Source organism: Lethenteron reissneri, unplaced genomic scaffold (assembly GCF_015708825.2).
Source record: "Lethenteron reissneri isolate LAM-NWPU_2019-01 unplaced genomic scaffold, ASM1570882v1 scaffold_630, whole genome shotgun sequence".
Taxonomy (NCBI): Eukaryota; Metazoa; Chordata; class Hyperoartia; order Petromyzontiformes; family Petromyzontidae; genus Lethenteron; species Lethenteron reissneri.
Genome location: NW_026892152.1, coordinates 41,714 through 60,245, shown reverse-complemented (window position 1 = coordinate 60,245; position 18,532 = coordinate 41,714). Strand labels below are relative to the sequence as shown.

The window sequence follows — 18,532 nt, the reverse complement described above, 5'->3', positions numbered from 1 at the left end:
AATAGCGCGGCACGTAACGTGGCTCCGGATAACAATGAGCAAGGCCCAATGGGGGCTTTTAAACGTTCTCACTGAAGGCGTATGGTCACGAACGTTCATTTATCAGTTTGGTAGGCTTTGGATTTTTTAGATTTGAAGCTTTCGTGACTGCAAGGATTCATATTCTTAGGTTTTTTCGGTAAAGTCACGTAGTAAAATAAATTGATACAGCTGTCGTGGCTGTGACGGTTCCACCTGAAGACGGAAGCTTGTGTTGCCTCCGAAACGTCGTGATTTTTATTTATTTTTACTTTTTAATTTTAATTTTTTTACCTACGTGACTTTACCGAAAAACCTAAGAATGAATTCGAATTTTTTTTTTGTTGGATTTCCCACAACCGGCATTTATTTAACGCTTTTGCCAGGAATGTGGCCACCTCGTAGCACGGGATTCTGCCAACTCACAATAGCGCCTTCCCACCGCTCCTCTCCCCTGGTGTTGTTATTGTCCGTCTGCAAATTACCGGCGCAAAACGGAACTTGATTTCGAGGCCGCGCTGAAGAAGTGAAGGGTTCGTGTGTGCGGCGCGCTAAACGCTGCTCACCTGCTGGACTGCTGCTGCAGTCGATTGTTGGGCTCCAAGAAACAGCAAGGCCTCTGCAAAAGTTCAACGGGGGCACGCCACCGCCATTCACGCACTGCGCATTCACGATCGCGTGGGACGGGCAAGGCGCTGCGTAAGTGCCCGTTAAATGTGTTAGTTAATCATATTTTTTGGTGTTTTCGGTAAAGTCACGTAGTTAAAGAAAAATAAATGGGAAAAAAATTACCCGTAAAAACAACGTTTTTCACTATAAATCCTTTATATGCGTGGCATCGGTTTTATTTTATTATCATTTGTTTTTCTTGAGTAAGAGTTTCATTTTATCACATTGCTATTTTAAATTAAATATGAATTTTTTTTTTCCTAAAGTATAAAATTTTGAAATTTTTTTTTCACGAAAATCAAGCGTCACGCACAACGAGTCTGTGTGCAAATTGTCAGCTCGATTGGATCACGGGAAGTGGGTTAAAAAACGACCGAAAGATTTGCACGGTCGTAAGCGCGCAAGCAGCACGCAAGCAAGCAAGCAAGTCAACTTAAATAAAGGATTTAAAAAGAACTAAATTGAATCGTTTCGGAGGCAACACGAGCTTCCGTCTTCAGGTGGAACCGTCACAGCAGAATTACTGCATCAAGTGAAGACAACTCGAAGAGACACGAGATTATATACAGCCTGAGGGGGGGGGCCAGGGGGGGCCGTGGGTGGGGGGGACAAGCTGGTGGGGGGGGAGCCAGGGGGGGCCGTGGGTGGGGGGGGACAAGCTGGTGGGGGGAGGAGCCAGGGGGGGCCGTGGGTGGGGGGGACAAGCTGGTGACATCATTTCTTATGATGCAGAAGATGGCCAGTGAGTTAAACGGGGGGGCGGAATTTTTATTTATTTTTTAACTACGTAACCAAAGAGTGTGAAAGCGCCAGCTCTCTGCACCAAGCGGGATTGTGGACTGGCTCTGACGGGTGCCGCTGCAAGCTTACAAAGAGCTTGAGTGCCCAAGCGCGTGCAGAGATTTCTGGAGCGAGACTCCCCCAAATCCTTTAAAAACGCCGTCGCGTGCCGTATTAGGAGAGAGTTGTTTATCAGCTAAAGGATATTTTCAGACGCTACGGCTGTGCGCGTGTGCCTGCCGAGTTTTATTTTATTTTCTGAAAAATAAACGCCGTACATTCTTCTGATGTGAATAGACACACACATTGTGCCAACATGGCTCCGGATGACATTGAGCCAAGGCCGACATGCTGAGCTTTCAAAGTTTCTCACTGAAGGTGATAGTCACCGAGCGTTCATTATACAGATTGGTCGGCATTGGAATTCTTTTTTTACATTTTGGATTTCCCACAACCGGCATTTAATTGAACACTCGCCGCATCCCAACTGTTTTAGCATTTTCCAGGAAATATGGCCACCTCAGAGCAGAGGTCGCAAACGGGTTTTGATTCCTTACCCGTACCCGGCCACACCAGGGTCGCAAACGGGTACCCGTACCCGACCCTACCCGTACCCTACCCGTACCTGGCCGGGTACGGGTAGGGTACGGGTATCGGGTACCTGATTGCGACCTCTGGGATGAAGCCATGTTGCAGGCGCGGGTGGGTTGATTCTAGGAACTTGAATTGTGAGAAGAGACAAGACGTTGGGAAATGAGTGACAAACGGTGACTCACCAGTGATTCACGGTCTACCCGTACCCGTACCCGGCCGAGTACGGGTAGCCGGGTATCGGGTAGGGTACGGGTATCGGGTACCCGGTTGTGACCTCTGCCTCAGAGCACGGGATTCTGCCAACGCACAATACCGCCTTCTCACTGCTCCTCTCCCATGGGGTGTTGTTGTTGTTGTCTAAATGTTATTGTCTAGATGTTGTTGTTGTTGTCTAAATGTTGTTGTCTAAATGCACCGCAAAGTAACGACATCCGCTCAGTCTGCAAATTAGTGGCGCAAAACGGAACTTGATTTTGATGCAGTAATTTTTAGCTGTGACGGTCCCACCTGATGACGGAGACTTGTGTTGCTTCCGAAACGTGATTTATTATTTTATTTTATTTCCATTATTACTTTTATTAACTTTTAATTTTGATGATTTTGAGGCCGGATTGCTGAACAAATGAAGGGTTCGCGTGTGTGACGCGGTAAACGCTCACCTTCCAGACGACTGCTGCTGCTGCTGCTGTCAATTGAAATTGTCATTGCCCTGCAAAAGATCAACGGGGGCACGCCCGTCGTCATTCACGCACTTCGAACTCACGATCGCGTGCGGGCAAGCGCCGCGTATGTGCACGTTCAATCTGTTAGTTTTGTATATCGCCAGCGCGTGACATTTTCTTCACTTCCATTCTCACCACGGAAGATTGCAACCTTCACCGTTTTGTTTAGTAACAGGAGCAATCCGTACGCAGCAGGGTCATTGTGCCGACGTCAGCGCCCGACGTCTGTCCACGAATGGGCACGCAGACTCTGAACCCCTTGGGCAGAGAGCGCACGCACGCTCGCACGCACGCTCGCACGCTCGCACGCTCGCACGCACGCACGCTCGCACGCTCGCACGCACGCACGCTCGCACGCTCGCACGTTTGAAGATGGGTCCTTGCCGGTACCACGGGTTTCGTGTTTTTTAAAAGTATGTAACGTGAGGTTATATCCGGCTCACTGACCTATCACAACTCGTCACGATGATTGGCTCTACCGGTCCTGGTCCACAGCCAATGGGGGGAAGCCTAGGGGCGTGGCCCTGACGTCATGGCAAGCTGACAGCTGTTTGTAGATGATTGGTTCTGCTGGCTTTAGCCACGGCCAATGGGGAGACGAGTCAGGGGCGTGGTCCCGGGAGCCTACGATGGAGTCTGGAAGAATCCATGGAGGCTAACCAGGTTTGGTGGAAACGTACCACGTGACCCGGGTATTAAATAGGGGTGGAGACGAGCGACACGTGGTCAGAACGGGAACGAACGGAGGAAGGGGGCCACGCGGGAGCGGGGCTCCGGGTTGCCACGTGGCAGTGCGTCTCTCTCTGTCTGTCTGTCCCTCTCACGCTGCCTGTCAGCAGCGTGAAGGAAAGCTGTTCATGAAAAGTGAAATAAAGACCAGATTCCAGGAGTCGCCTCAATGACCATTATTACACGTATATTAAGCTCGCCAAAAGGAGTGCTCGGATCTCAGCGAGCGTTTAATACGCGTGGCACCACGATTCGTACCTTCGAATGTGCCTCCTCATTATATCCGCTTCTCTGAGTCTCTTAAGCATCTGCCACCAGCAGATCGCAGGTACGCGTGGGAACCCACCCCCCCCCCTTCGTGCTGCTGATTGAGGGACGTTGGTTTGCGTAGAGGTCGAACCATGAACCTCTCCGATTCAGTTGCTTTGTCTTCTTGGTTCTTTCGGTAAAGTCATGTAGAAGGGAAGTAATAAAATAATAAAAATAAAACATAATAATATTTTATTACTTCCCTTCTACGTGACTTTAGCGAAAGAACCAAGAAGATGAATCCCTGCAGTCACGAAAGCTTTAAATCAGTTGCTTTATATTATAATTGATAACCGGAGTAAAATGCATGCAGATGAAATTTCGGCAAACTCAATCGACCGTACACAATGCGCCTATATTTTATACTTGATTGCAATTTAATTTCGCGGACAGTCTACGGAGATATGCGTGGAAAAAAACACGTCATTCCCCCCTCCCCGCGCACGCTGCATTGTGCGTAGGGGGGCGGATGACGATTCGTGACGGATGATTGATTCTCAAGATTTCTTAAGTTATTGCCGCGGCAGTGAAAGTTCAGCGGGGAGTGCTTGGCGGGCCTCCCCGGGCCCGTGCGGTCATTTTCAAAAGGGGGCCGTCTTGCGTCGGCGCGTCACCTACCTGTGTGAGGTCGTGCCGGCCAGGCACACGGCGCAGAGGGTGGCGACGCGGGGGCTTGCCAAGCGCCGGCGTTGCCGCGCCCGCCGCCTCCGATGGCAGGAAGGACTTGTCCTCGTAGGCGTTGGGCGCGGTGGCGGATGCCGCCTCGCCGCCGGAGCGGGCGGCCGCCCCCGGCTCGTCACGCGCCGGCGTCCTGGCCCGGGCGGCCGCGCCGCAGTGGTAGGTGCGTAGCTCCTTGTTCTCCCGCTTGCAGCGCAGCACCACCGCCACCGCGGCCACGTTCAGGACGCACGACGCCGCGGCCAGCGCCACGACCGCGACGAACGGCGTCGCGAAGGCGCCGTCGCCGTCGTCGCCGTCGTCCCCGTCGCTGTCGTCCAGGAGCCGGCCCTCGGGGCGCGCGTCCGTGACGAACGGCGTCGCGAAGGCATCGTCCCCGTCCCCGTCGTCGTCCCCGCCATCGTCATCCGGGAGCCGGCCCTCGGGGCGCGTGTCCGTGACGCGCACCGTGAACGTCTTGACCGACACGAGCGGCGGCGCTCCGTCGTCCCGCGCCACCACCGTGAGGTTGTACTCGGCGGCGGCGGTCGCCCCGCGGTCCAGCCGCGTCGCCGTTGCCAGCGCGTACACCTCGCCCCCGTCCCAGGCGCGGAGCGCGAACGGCGGCGCCGCGCCGGGCCCCGCGGCCGACGCGCCCTCGAGCGTGCAGGTCACGCGCCCGTTGGCGCCCGAGTCTCGGTCCCGGACGTGGACGAAGGCCACGACGTGGCCGGGCGACGCCCCCCGGGACACGACGACGACGGCGGCCGCGGAGTCCGCCGCGGCGTCGCCGGTCGGGCCGAGCAGCCGCACGACAGGCGCGTTGTCGTTCACGTCCAGGACGCGCACCAGCACCGTGGCGTAAGCGGGGACGGAGTCGGGCCCCCGGTCGCGCGCCCGCACGTGCATCTCGTGGGAGTCGGCCTCCTCGTGGTCCAGGGCCCCCACGAGGGTGACTAGGCCCGAGCGCGAGTCCACCGCGAAGAGGTCGCGCGCCGTCTCGTGCGCCCCCAGCATCGCCGCGTACTCCACCTCCCCGTTGGCGCCATCGTCCGGGTCCCACGCGTGGAGCCGCGCGACCAGCGTGCCCGCCGGCGCGTCCTCGGGCACCAGCGCCCGGTACACGGGCCGCTCGAAGGCGGGCGCGTTGTCGTTGGTGTCGAGGAGGCGCACGGTGAGCAGGACTGTGCCGCTGAGCGGCGGGCGGCCCCCGTCCAGCGCGGTGAGCACGTACTCGTGCGCGGCCCGGCGCTCGCGGTCCAGGGCGCGGCGCACCACCAGCACGGGCGACAAAGCGCCGCCGCCGCCGTCGCGCGTCTCCAGGGCGAAGGCGCCGTCGTCGGGCTCCATGGCGTAGCCCCGCAGAGCGTTGGCGCCGGCGTCGGGGTCGCGGGCGCCGTCCAGCGCGAAGCGCGTGCCGACCGCGGCGCTCTCGGCGACCTCGAGGAGGGCGCTCTCGGCCGGGAAGCGCGGCGCGTGGTCGTTGACGTCCAGCACGTCGACGACGACGCGCACCAGCTCGGCGGGCCGCTCCAGGACGGCGCCGAGCAGCAGGGAGCAGCCCGAGCCGGCGCTCGCCCGGCGGCACGCGGCCTCGCGGTCGAGGCGCCGGCGCACCCACACCTCGCCGCTGTCGGCGCTCACGGCGAGGTAGTCGGAGCCGTTGGTGCCCCGCAGCGCTCGGAATCGGCGCGCGCGGAATTGCTCGGCGGTGAGGCCCAGGTCGCGGGCCAGGTTCCCCACCAGCGTGCCCGGCGGCTCCTCTTCGCGGACCGAGTAGCGCGGGGGCGCCGGCGGCGAGCGGCGGGCGGAGGCGGCGACGGTGACGGCGCAGCACAGGCAGACGAGGGCGGCGCCGAGAGGATCCATTTGTCCGGGTCGGGGCGAGCCGGGGCACGAGCTGCGTGCGTGGACGGCGCCGGCCGAGGAGTCGGAATTGCGGGGAGATGAAGGGGGGAGAGGGTCGAGCAGGAATAAGGCAACGCTTGATAACAAGTATAACCCGCAAAAACAAAATTTTGGGAAAAAATTTTTCACGAACATTAATTGTCACGCACAACGAGTCTGTGTGCAAAATGTCAGCTCGATTGGATCACGGGAAGTGGGTTAAAAAACGACCGAAAGATTTGCACGGTCCTAAGCAAGCAAGCAAGTGAACTTAATATAAAGGATTTAAAAACGACGACGTGGGGAAGCAGGTGATGGGGGGGAAGAACTGTTCGTTGTGATTTTTTTATTCGGATATTTTAAGTTGTGTAAATGAAATTGTGACCGGAAAATGGAAAAATTGACGATGCATAATCAATAGCGAGACTAGCTTCACTACCCGGTTTCGCCTGGGGGCTTGGATGAACCACGCCCGGCCGCCTTTGTCCCCCCACTGGCGATGTTCACACACCACGCCAGTTACTCGTTTGAGGCTGAGTCGACCTAGGGGAGGCCCAGGAGCGGTTAAAATAATCGTCACCGGCGGTGGCCGTGAGCGGGAATCGAACTCGGGTCGCCGGTTTCGTAGCGCGGCGTAGCGCTACCCGCTACACTACATTGCGTTAAGCTTCCACGTGCGCGGATTTGACATCACAACTCACTTGCCGTGCAAAAAATAACTGCATTATTGAGCTCCCCCCCCCCCCCCCCCCAAAAAGTGTATTTTTAAATCCTTTATATTAAGTTCGCTTGCTTGCGTGCTTGCTTACGACCGTGCAAATCTTTCGGTCGTTTTTAAACCCACTTCCCGTGATCCAATCGAGCTGACAATTTGCACACAGACTCGTTGTGCGAGACAATTAATGTTCGTGAAAAATTTTTTCCAAAATTTTACACTGTTTAGGGAAAACAAATTAAATATTTAATTACCAATTGCTTAATACTGGCACACAATCATCTGACCCATAGGTGGCAGCCATCTCAAGCCAGAGGACGAGAGGACTCTAGCCGCCACGCATATAAAGGATTTAGAGTGAAAAACTTTGTTTTTACGGGTTATACTTGTTATAATTTGTGCATGGTGTCCAGTTTGGAACGTACCCACATGGCAAATTTCCAGTTTGTTGCATGTCGGGAAGTACGCTAAACATGTTGAACACACACAATCACAAGTTTGCCCTTTATATGAATGCAGATGTAATCTTGGCCTTGTCGAGTTGCTTGAGGTGACGCGCTCGACGGCCATCAGTGAATAGAGTGCCACGGTGAAATGCGGCGAAGTGTTTGACATACTTTAGTGCAAGCCGTCTCGTTGCTGGACACAAACATCAAGTGTTTATAACACTGGTCAACAACAACTACAACATGTTTTTTTCTGGCCTGGACTTTTGCAGCAGTGTATAGTGTAAGTGTATAGTAGTGAATAGTGTAGTGTATAGTAGTGTATAGTGTAGTGTGTAGTAGTGTATAGTGTAGTGTATAGTAGTGTATAGTGTAGTGTATCGTGTAGTAGTGTATAGTGTAAGTGTATAATGTGTAGTGTATAGTAGTGTATAGTGTAGTGTATAGTAGTGTTTCGTGTAATGTATAGTAGTGTATAGTGTAGTGCATAGTAGTGTATAGTGTAGTGTATAGTGTATAGTAGTGTATAGTGTAGTGTATCGTGTAGCAGTGTATAGTGTAAGTGTATCGTGCAGTAGTGTATAGTGTAAGTGTATAGTAGTGAACAGTGTAGTGTATAGTAGTGTATAGTGTAGTGTATAGTAGTGTATAGTGTAGTGTATCGTGTAGCAGTGTATAGTGTAAGTGTATAGTAGTGAACAGTGTAGTGTATAGTAGTGTATCGTGTAGTGTATAGTGTAGTGTATAGTAGTGTATAGTGTAGTGTATCGTGTAGCAGTGTATAGTGTAAGTGTATAGTAGTGAACAGTGTAGTGTATAGTAGTGTATAGTGTAGTGTATAGTAGTGTATAGTGTAGTGTATAGTGTATAGTAGTGTATAGTAGTGTATAGTGTAGTGTATCGTGTAGCAGTGTATAGTGTAAGTGTATAGTAGTGAACAGTGTAGTGTATAGTAGTGTATAGTGTAGTGTATCGTGTAGTGTGTAGTGTATAGTGTAGTGTATAGTGTAGTGTATAATGTAGTGTATAGTAGTGTATAGTGTAAGTGCATAGTAGTGAACAGTGTGGTGTATAGTAGTGTATAGTGTAGTGTATCGTGTAGTAGTGTATAGTGTCACGGCAAGCCTCGGGGTCACTTGCTGGAGTTCTTCCATTACTCGTACGGTACATAGGTTTTTTCAGTAAAGTCACGTAGGTAAAACATTAAAATTTATTTAAAAAAAAATAAGTTACTTGATACAGTAAGCGGGCTGTGACGGTTCCACCTGAAGACGGAAGCTTGTGTTGCCTCCGAAACGTCGTGATTTTTATTTTTATTTTACTTTTATTAATTTAAATTTTTTTACCTACGTGACTTTAGCAAAAAAACCTAAGAATATGAATCCTTGCAGTCAAGAAAGCTTCAAATCTAGAAATAGTAGGGTTCATCTTCTTGGTTCTTTGGGTAAAGTGACGTAGTAGAAGAAAATTAATAAACTAATAAAAATAAAACATTAAAAATATATTCTATTATATTATTAATGAAAATAATAAAAGAATAAAAGTAAAACATGAAAAAATATATTTTTATATTATTAATAAAAATAATAAAATAATAAAAATGAAACATTAAAAGATAATATATTATTTTATTATGTTTACTTTATTTAATTATTTCACTTCTACGTGACTTTACCGAAAAAACCTAAGAATATGAATCCTTGCAGTCACGAAAGCTTCAAATCTACAAACAGCAGGGTACATTTCATTAAAGCGTGTGTTTTAAAAAAGTTAGTAACATTACTCATCACGTCCATATCCAACAACGCCGAGTGGCTAAGACATGTGGACGAGATCAAGTTGTCTGCCATGAGCGTGAGCGCTGAGTAGCCACGTACCCGCTACGGGATTCACCAGCCGCCGTCGAACCTGCAACAGCAGCAGTTGGTGTAGAGCAACACAAACAATGTCGAGCAAAGCGTCGTAAGGAAGGCAAACGAGAGAGAGGTGAGAGAGAGGAGAGGCCTGGGGCGTTGAAACGAACGTCGCAGCTGTTTCTGAGGTCACGTGCTGACCACGTGGGCGGGTGAGTTGACCAGCAGCAGCAGCAGCCAATGGGAGGGAGGCGTGACGCACGCGCGGCTCTCAGCCAATCAGGGCTCTGTCCGCCCGTGGCGCGTGCTGCCCACCCACTCGGCCAACATGGCGGCCTGGCACGACGGACGATTTGGTTGTCAGCGATCTGGAGTTGACGTTGTCGTCACTGCAGCGATCCGTACTCTTTGGTTCTTTTGGTAAAGTCACGTAGGTAGCAAAACAATGTTCTCGCTGTGGTTTTCCCACCTGATGATGATGATGATGATTGTGTTGCAATCGAAACGTCGTGATTTAGTTATGTTTATTAAATCCTTTTTATTAAGTTCACTTGCTTGCTTGCTTGCGCGCTTACGACCGTGCAAATCTTTCGGTCGTTTTTTTAACCCACTTCCCGTGATCCAATCGAGCTGACATTTTGCACACAGACTCGTTGTGCGTGACAATTTATTTTCGTGAAATTTTCTTCCAAAATTTTCAACTTTTTAGGAATTTTTTTTTCATATTTAATTTAAAATACCAATGTGATAAAAATGAAACTCTTACTCAAGAGAAACAGAAATGAATAATAAAATAAAACCGATGCCACGCATATAAAGGATTTATAGTGAAAAACTTTGTTTTTACGGGTTAATTTTTTTATACCTATGTGGCTTTAGCGAAAGAAACAGAGTATTTATCAGCATATTTGTATTGTTGTTACTAAGATGGAACTGTGTGCTTGTGTGTGTGTACGCAACCAGCAACACGGTTTACCCACAGCAAGGAATTGTTGAGGTGTTTTTCTTTCTATTACGTGCTTTTGAGTTCAAAATAATGTATTTCCATGTTGTGTAACGTCAACTGATTTAAAGCTTTTGTGACTGCAGGGATTCATCTTCTTGGTTCTTTCGGTAAAGTCATCACGTAGAAGGAAAATAATAAAATAATAAAAATAAAACATAAAATAATTCTCACGACGTTTCGGCCACAACGCAACGTCGTGAGAATTATTAAATGTTGTATTTTTATTATTTTATTATTTACCTTCTACGTGACTTTACCGAAAGAACCAAGAAGAAAATAATTCTTTTTATAAAATAATTATTTTATTGTTTTATTTTTATTATTTTCCTTCTACGTGACTTTACCGAAAGAACCAAGAGGATAACATCGACTGCTTTAATAAGGCATTTGAAAATGTTTCATAAAAAATCGTGCATTAGCATGCATTTCTGTACAATTGCATTCAGTATTCAGTATCGATTGCATTCAGTATCGCGTGGGCGGCGATGTTGTCACCTGTGGCTTTAGCGGCCACTAGGGGGAGCCGTGTCGTCACGTGCGCTGTCCCGAACGATGGCGTTCTTGACGTTAAATGTTCAAAACAACTTTATGAATCAAATGCATTTTAAATCTAATTACGTCCCCCAGTTCGTTTGGGGACGTTATAGTGAAACGGCTTCTATAGGAGCGGCGCAAGTTGAGGACTTGCTGTACTGCATCGCATTTGTTCTGCGAAATTTCGTTGCTATTCCAGGAGTCCCCAAACAATGCTGATATTACTGGCAGGAACCACCTGGTTCCACCAGCCCACAGGGGATTATTGTGTCCGTCCGTCCGTCGTGCATCCAAAATTGGGAGGGGTCGGGCTGGGTGGAGAGGGGATGGGCTGGGTGGGGAGGGTGGGGCTGTGTGGGGGGTGGGAGGGGTGGGGCTGGGTGGAGAGGGGATGGGCTGGGTGGGGAGGGGATGGGCTGGGTGGGGCTGTGTGGGGGGTGGGGCTGGGTGGGGAGGGGAGCCTCTACGTGCTTCCAGATGCACCACAATGAGCATCACGACCGATTTGTCAACTTCCCATTTACCAGTTCTTGCTTGACCTGTCAATTTCCTTCATTTTCTCCACATTTCTGGCCTTCTGGCTGGAGGTTGTCAAGTGATTGGTGTATTTTGCTTCTATTATAATGGCAACTAGAATTTGTTTTAAAATTGTTTCTGCTATTGATCATTTACACGGCTTTCACTGAAGCACTTCACATCATTTATTTTTGTGGAAACTATCATGTTGGCAGTACTCTACTAGATGCAGGAATGTATCTATTATTGTTTGCACCAGTATATCTTCTGCGTCCACTGTAAGAAATGCATGACTGTTTAATCTGAAGAATAGACATATTTTTACGGAGCTTATAGTTTACTAGAATAGCCATTATGGTAATGTGGAGGCGGAGTGGTTAGTACTGTGTTTTGCTTTTAATTCAAACTGTTAACTGTGGGGGTGTCTGTAACACAGCGTGTACGTATGTCACTGGCAGATATTTGGCTAAATGGAGCTAAAACCGAAACTTTGTATTCATGATTTAGGCCACAGTAGCCCCAATGGGCCGTTGTGCAAGTTTACATTTTATTATTACAAAATACAAAGGTCTGTTAGAGGTGCTGGTGTTTGCAATACAGCATGAGTTTGTGCAATTCCTGCCCCGGTTACCCACTTGTAGAAGGTTTTTCTGCATCGTTATTAAATATTTGGTTGCATGTTTTTTGTTTATCTTGTATGCAACTGATGAGGTTTTTGAAAAATTGAAATCTGTAATCATTTGACAGCTCTAAAAAGTGTAAATCTGGACATTATTTGGTTATTCGTTTGTGATGATCTGTGCTCTGTTGGTGAGGCGTAAACACCTACTTTTTCATTTAGACATTGTGTTCATTTGCTTTTTGTAAACAATTTTCAAAAGATTTATTTCCTCCCTCTTCTAGCTAATTCTCATGTTGGCCTTCTTTTGCAACAAAACAACTGAAATACTCTTTGTACACAGGAGCAACTTTTATCATTTTTCATTACACCATTTAAGTTTTACAAATTGAATACCTTTAATTGTACTGATGGTGTTCTACTGTGTGTACTGTATGCATGTAACATAGGGTTTTCAAAATATTCAAATGCAGTTACTTTAAACGTCTTCAGAATTTGAGACAAGCGTTCATTCTTAAAATGCCCAAATGTTGTGGTACGGCATGTTTTGCAGTGGCACCAAAGGTTTTACACATTGCAGTTTGGATCATGTCCCATTGGAAATAATTGGGAATTTTTACTTAAACATTGTGATCACTCTCAGTAGATAATGCAGCTGCTTATCTTCGCCATTAGGTTTGCACTTCGTATGCCATTTGCAAAAAAATGTTTGACGGATTTTTCTTGAATTACAAATGACCTGCTGCAAGTGGTGATGTCGTGAAGCTTAAGCATCTGAACAAATTGTTCAGCATACTTAGGAAAAACAAGTTTTGTGCATTTTGTCATTTTCAGTTGTACAAGTGTAATGCGGGCGTAAACGGCCCTCCGGAGGTGACGTCAGGAGGGGAGGAGTTAGGTCACGTGGGGGGGTGAGGGGTTAGGCTATAGAAGGAGGGGAACCGGAAGAGGACGGGGAGTGACGGGGAACCAGGAACAGAGAGAGGCCACGAAGGGCGAAGCGGAGGGTGGCGAGATCGCCACGAACACGGGGGAGCGAGGATCGGCACCGTTGGCCAGCGGTGACCGACCCGAAGCAGCGAGGAGGCTGCAGTCAGCAGCGGGGCTGCATACAGAGTCAGCAGCGGGTCTGCATACGGTAGCAGCCAGAGGGTCTGCACATAGGGGTAGCAGCGGGAGTCTGCATAGAGGTAGCAGCGAGTCTGCAGGGAGGAGGTTACAGTAGATGAAGCGGAGAGTCAGAGGGAAGAAGGAGCTATAATAGCAGCGAATAGCCGGGGGCTACAAATACAGAGTTATAACAGAGTGCCGTGTGGGTGAGGACGAGAACCCAATAAAAGACACGAAGACAGAAGGAAGTGTCCGAGTCCTTTTATTACACTGGAGTCAGAAGTGAAACGGCATGGCGAAACAACTGAGGAAAAAGAATATTCCATCCCCGGCGTCGGCTTCATCTTCGGACGACGACGATCTTCCTCCTGAGGTCGGCTTCACTTCGGCGGAGGGAGAGATCCGTGAGGGCCCGGGCGTCGAGGAGGTGGCCCCTTCGTCCGACCCATCTGCGTTGAAGGACGAAGATTTAAGATGGATCCGGATGGCGGAGCAACTGGCAACCCTAAAAACCGTCATCACAGAGTTGTGTGACCTTGTCACGCCAAGGGCGGCGTTGGAAGGTGATGGTGGTGATCGGCAGGAGCCCGGGTCGTCTTCGATGGCGCCGCCATCGGCCACGCGGCGTGAAGACGCCATCTTGGGCGTGGCGCACCACGGAAGGCGGGAAGCCGCCATTTTGGGGCCGCCGCGAGGATCGTCCGCCATTTTGGCGACACAGCGTTGCGACGCCTTGCTGAACTTACCGCCGGAAGAGTCAGCGACGGACGGAAGCAAGCCAAGGAGTCGCAGTCGTCACCTTACAACCGTCAAAGAGTTCTCCATCGGGGGCGATTGGAGTGCGTTCGCCTGCAGATTTTTGGCGGCGGTACGTACGGCAAGGTGGACGGACGCTGAGGCACTGGAGGTGCTCCCGACTCTTCTTGATGATGAGTCCGTTCGTTTTTTTCGCTCTATAAAAGCTGCGAAGAAGAAAACTCTGCGAGGGGTGTTCGAGGAAATGGCGGACGCGTACGAGCCACCGGATGACGCCCATCGCCGATTCGTGCAGCGGCAACGCGCACCTGAGGAGTCACCTGTAGCGTACAGGGGCGCCGTGTTGGAACTCGCTATGGCCGCTTACCCGGAGACGGAGCCTGACCTGCTGGAACCACTCATCTTGGGGAAGATGTTGGAGTTGTCCCGAGATCTCGGCATTCCCATGCAAGCGTGCGGTCACGAAAAACTCACGTCCCGGACCGCGGCCAAGTGTTTGGACGCCCAGTTCAATCTCCGCCGCTGGAAACAGGTGACGGCGTGGACGGGCGGTCCTGTCGTCGATGGGGGGGCCGTAGGGTGGGACCCTACGAAGGCCGTGTACGGGCCGGATGCGACCGGCCCAAAGGAGTTGTCGGCCGCCTCCACTCCGTGGCCGGCTCGAAGCGGGCCAGGGCCGCGGGCTCCGCCGCCGGCGCGGCCGCGTCGGGACGGGGTGCCCGCTGCGCGCCGCCCCGACGTCGACTGCTTCCGCTGCGGCCGTCGGGGCCACTATGCCAGGGACTGCTGGGCCCGGGTTCCGGGGCCGCCCCAGCAGGAGGCCTCGACAGCGGACGCCCCAAAGAAAGACCCTCCGGCACAGGCAAGTCGGTGCGCACCAGACACCCGGCAAGGCCTGACACCTCACTCATCGCCGTTGTTATGCGACGCGGATGTTGTAAAATACGGGAGGCCAGTATCTGAGCCTTGTCGCTCGATAACGCAGTGGCGTAAGCTGGCTCGGCGGGTTGTCGCGGCCGCTACCGGTTCGTCCACTGTACCTGGGTCCATCCAAGGGGTGGACGTACGTATTTTGGTGGATTCCGGTGCGTCCGCGACCATTATTTCGGATGTGATATTCCTTCTTTTGAACATCCCACCGGGGGCCGTGAGGCCGGCTTACGCTTCCTGCATCGCTGCGAACGGGGGTAGTATGGGCATCGTGGGACAGGTGGACGCTAACATTTCTATCGGGGGTGTCTCGGCCTCGGGCGTTGTGTTGATTTCGAGGTCCCTGGCGGTTCCTTGCCTGTTGGGTACGGATTTTTTGGCTAAGATGCCCATTCTAATTAGAATCAATGAAAATTGCATAGAACTACCGGGGGGCCGGAAATTGGAATTTTTACAGTCCGCCTGGGGGCGACCGGCTCCTGTCGCCCAGGTGCAGGCGCTATCGGAAGTTTCGGTTGATATTCCACCTGGCTCTCAGATGCTCATTCCCTTACGATACCGGAAGCCGGTTCCGGGTCGGCAGGGTGCTTTTGGGATTTTGCTGTCGCCGTCCGCCGCGGTTACGGGCGGCTTAGCGCTGGTAGGGGCGCAAACTATTGTCCGTCCAGATCAGCGCCCGTTTTTGCAGGTGTTAAATGCGGGTGCTGAAAGCGTGTGTGTGCCAGCTGGTACCGTTGTGGCACATGCCACTACGGCGTTTACGGCCCAGAGTGACCTGCCGGACGGGGGGCTTGTGGGTGGTGTTTCACACGATGGAGGGGTTGATGATCGTTGGATCGCCGAATTATGTGGGGAAAATTCGGCCCTTTCCACCGAGCAGCGTTGTGCGATTCATAAATTATTATCGAGCTATTCCGATGTGTTTAGCTCGGACGATTTGGACTTGGGACGCACCTCGCTTCTCTCTCATCATATCGACACGGGGGACGCTGCCCCTATCCGGTTGAACTCGCGTCGGATGAGTCCGGCTGAGCGTGAGCATGTTCGAGGGGCAGTGGAAGACATGTTGAAAGCGGATATTATATCTCCGTCTAATAGCCCATGGGGCGCGCCTGTTGTGTTGGTTAAAAAGAAGGATGGTAAATTGCGATTTTGTGTGGATTTTCGGAAGCTGAATAAAGTGTCGGTGGCAGATGCGTATCCCCTGCCGCGTATGGACGATTCTCTCGACGCCTTGTCAGGGGCTAAGTTTTTTTCAACGCTAGATCTCTCTTCGGGCTTCTGGCAGCTCCCCCTTGACGAGCCCTCGCGAGAAAAGACAGCTTTCCGTACGCCGCAGGGGTTATTCCAATTTAACTGTCTTCCGATGGGGTTGAATGCTGCCCCTGCCACTTTTCAGAGGTTGATGGAGTTGGTGTTGACGGGGTTGCAGTGGGAGACATGTCTCATTTATTTAGATGATATTATAGTCTTCAGCCGCACATTTGATGAGCATTTACTGCGGTTGGAGGCTGTATTCGCCAGAATGCGTTCTGCTAATTTGAAATTCAAGCCTAAGAAATGTCATTTACTGCAACGCTCCGTTCGATACTTGGGACATATTGTTAGTGCGGACGGGGTGGCCACGGATCCAGAGAAAACTGCTTGTGTCCGGGATTGGGCAACCCCGGCCACGGTGGGTGATGTGCGTCGGTTTTTGGGGTTCGCCTCATATTATCGGAGGTTTGTTCCGAATTTCGCTACTATCGCCAGGCCTTTACATCTCCTTACTGGGAAGGGGCATAAATTTGTGTGGGGACCGCCGGAGGAGGCGGCGTTTCGGAGCCTGCGCGATTTATTGGCTACTGCGCCGACGTTGGATTATCCGGATTTTGAACATCCCTTCATTCTGGATACTGATGCGAGTGACACTGGTATTGGGGCGGTGTTGTCCCAGTCAAAAGGTGGTGTTGAGCGTGTGGTGGCGTATGGGAGTCGAGTTTTGTCTCCCGCGGAAACCCGTTACTGCGTCACTCGCAGGGAACTTTTGGCTATTGTGTTTTTTCTCCGACAATTTCGACCGTATCTGTACGGTCGGTCGTTTATTGTCCGCACGGACCATGCGGCCTTACAGTACGCTCTTAAGATGGACCAGCCATCCGGACAATTGGCGAGATGGCTGGACACGTTGCAAGAATTTTCCTTCCAAATTCACCATCGGAAGGGTGTGCGTCACGCTAACGCGGACGCACTGTCCAGGTTGCCGCAACAATCCCCTTGTGCGTGTGCGTCGGGGACGCATAGGTGTGGACCGACTCAGCCTCCCCCTCAGCCTGTCGCGCTGGCGGTGGATGTTCTCGAAACTCCGCTTACACCGGGACCGGTTGATGGGGGACCGGCTGACGGGATTTTGCGTCTTCCGAGGTCTGTGTGGATTCGGGAGCAAATGTTGGACGATTCTTTGGTGTCGTTACGAAAACGAACGGAGAAGGCGGGTAAGGAACTCGGTGCGGGTGGTATTTCGGAAACTGCTCTCCGAGATGGGTTACTGATGTGGAGGGAAGGGATACAGGAACACTGGCGTCTCGTTGTGCCTGCGTCATTGCGGTACGAGTTGATTAGATCTTTGCACTGTGACACACTTTTACACCTGGGGGTGCAGAAAACCCTATTGACGCTGCAACGAGACTATTATTGGCACGGCATGACGACGGATGTCGTCGGTCACGTTCGCGCGTGTCCCGATTGTGCCCGCCGTAAACCACCTAAACATCCATATGTTCCGCCGATACAATCGATTCAAGTATCTCGGGTTAATGAGCTGGTGGCGTTAGATATTTTGGGACCCTTTCCGCCATCCGCTAAGGGAAATAAGTATTTACTGGTGGGGGTGGAGTACCTCTCTCGCTGGCCGATGGCCTGGCCTTTGCCTGACCAGTCAGCGGCGTCTATCACTGACGCCTTTCTATTTGGGTATGTAATGGACAAGGGGGCGCCGGAGAGGCTCCTTACAGATCAGGGGCGTAACTTTTCGTCCAAATTGTTGGGGGAAGTGTGTGCGGCTTTGGGAACTAAAAAGATACGGACGTCCCCCTACCACCCACAAACTGATGGGATGGTGGAACGGTTGAATCGGACTCTGTCCGCCATGCTGTGCCATACAGTCGGGGAAAATCAATCTGATTGGGATTTGCATATCCCTGGGGTGCTTTCGGCGTATCGCATGACGCCGCACGCGGCTACTGGATACTCGCCGTTCTTCCTTATGTACGGCCGTGAGAATGTGCCGCCGATTAATGAGCAGTTGGGAACCGGTGCGAGGGGGCCTGTTAAGCCTCTTCCTGAGTATATTCAGGACAACGTTCGCCGTGTCACTGAGGCGAGGGAAAGAGCCCGCATGGCTACAGCCAAAGCTCAGGCCAGGAATGAGCGGTGTGCCCGACGTTCGAAGGGGGAGTGCCCCTGGAAGAAGGGGGACCTGGCCTGGCTTCATTGCCCACAGGTGCGGCCAGGTACCTCTCCTAAATTACACAAACCGTGGCAAGGTCCGGTCCGCCTCATTGAGGTTCCCAACCCACAGTCGGCGCGTGTTCAGGTTGGTTCGCGGCGCTGGTTCGTGCATACATCCCGGTTGAAGCCATACATTGCCCCGCGGCCGGATGCGTCATCTCCCGAAGTTGCCTTGCCGGGGTCTGTTGCTGCC

General features: G+C 51.5%; 1 protein-coding gene across 1 annotated transcript; it reads right to left on the bottom strand.

Annotated features, from left to right (window-relative positions):
• Nucleotides 1–584: 584 nt before the first annotated feature.
• LOC133340003 (protocadherin-10-like) lies at nucleotides 585–6,347 on the bottom strand (the record flags this gene model as incomplete). Its single annotated transcript, XM_061548099.1, has 2 exons — nucleotides 4,440–6,347; nucleotides 585–637 (listed from the first exon to the last, which is right to left on the bottom strand). Coding segments are annotated over exons 1-2 (1,961 nt in total), but the record flags the coding sequence as incomplete, so codon positions are not given.
• Nucleotides 6,348–18,532: the final 12,185 nt, after the last annotated feature.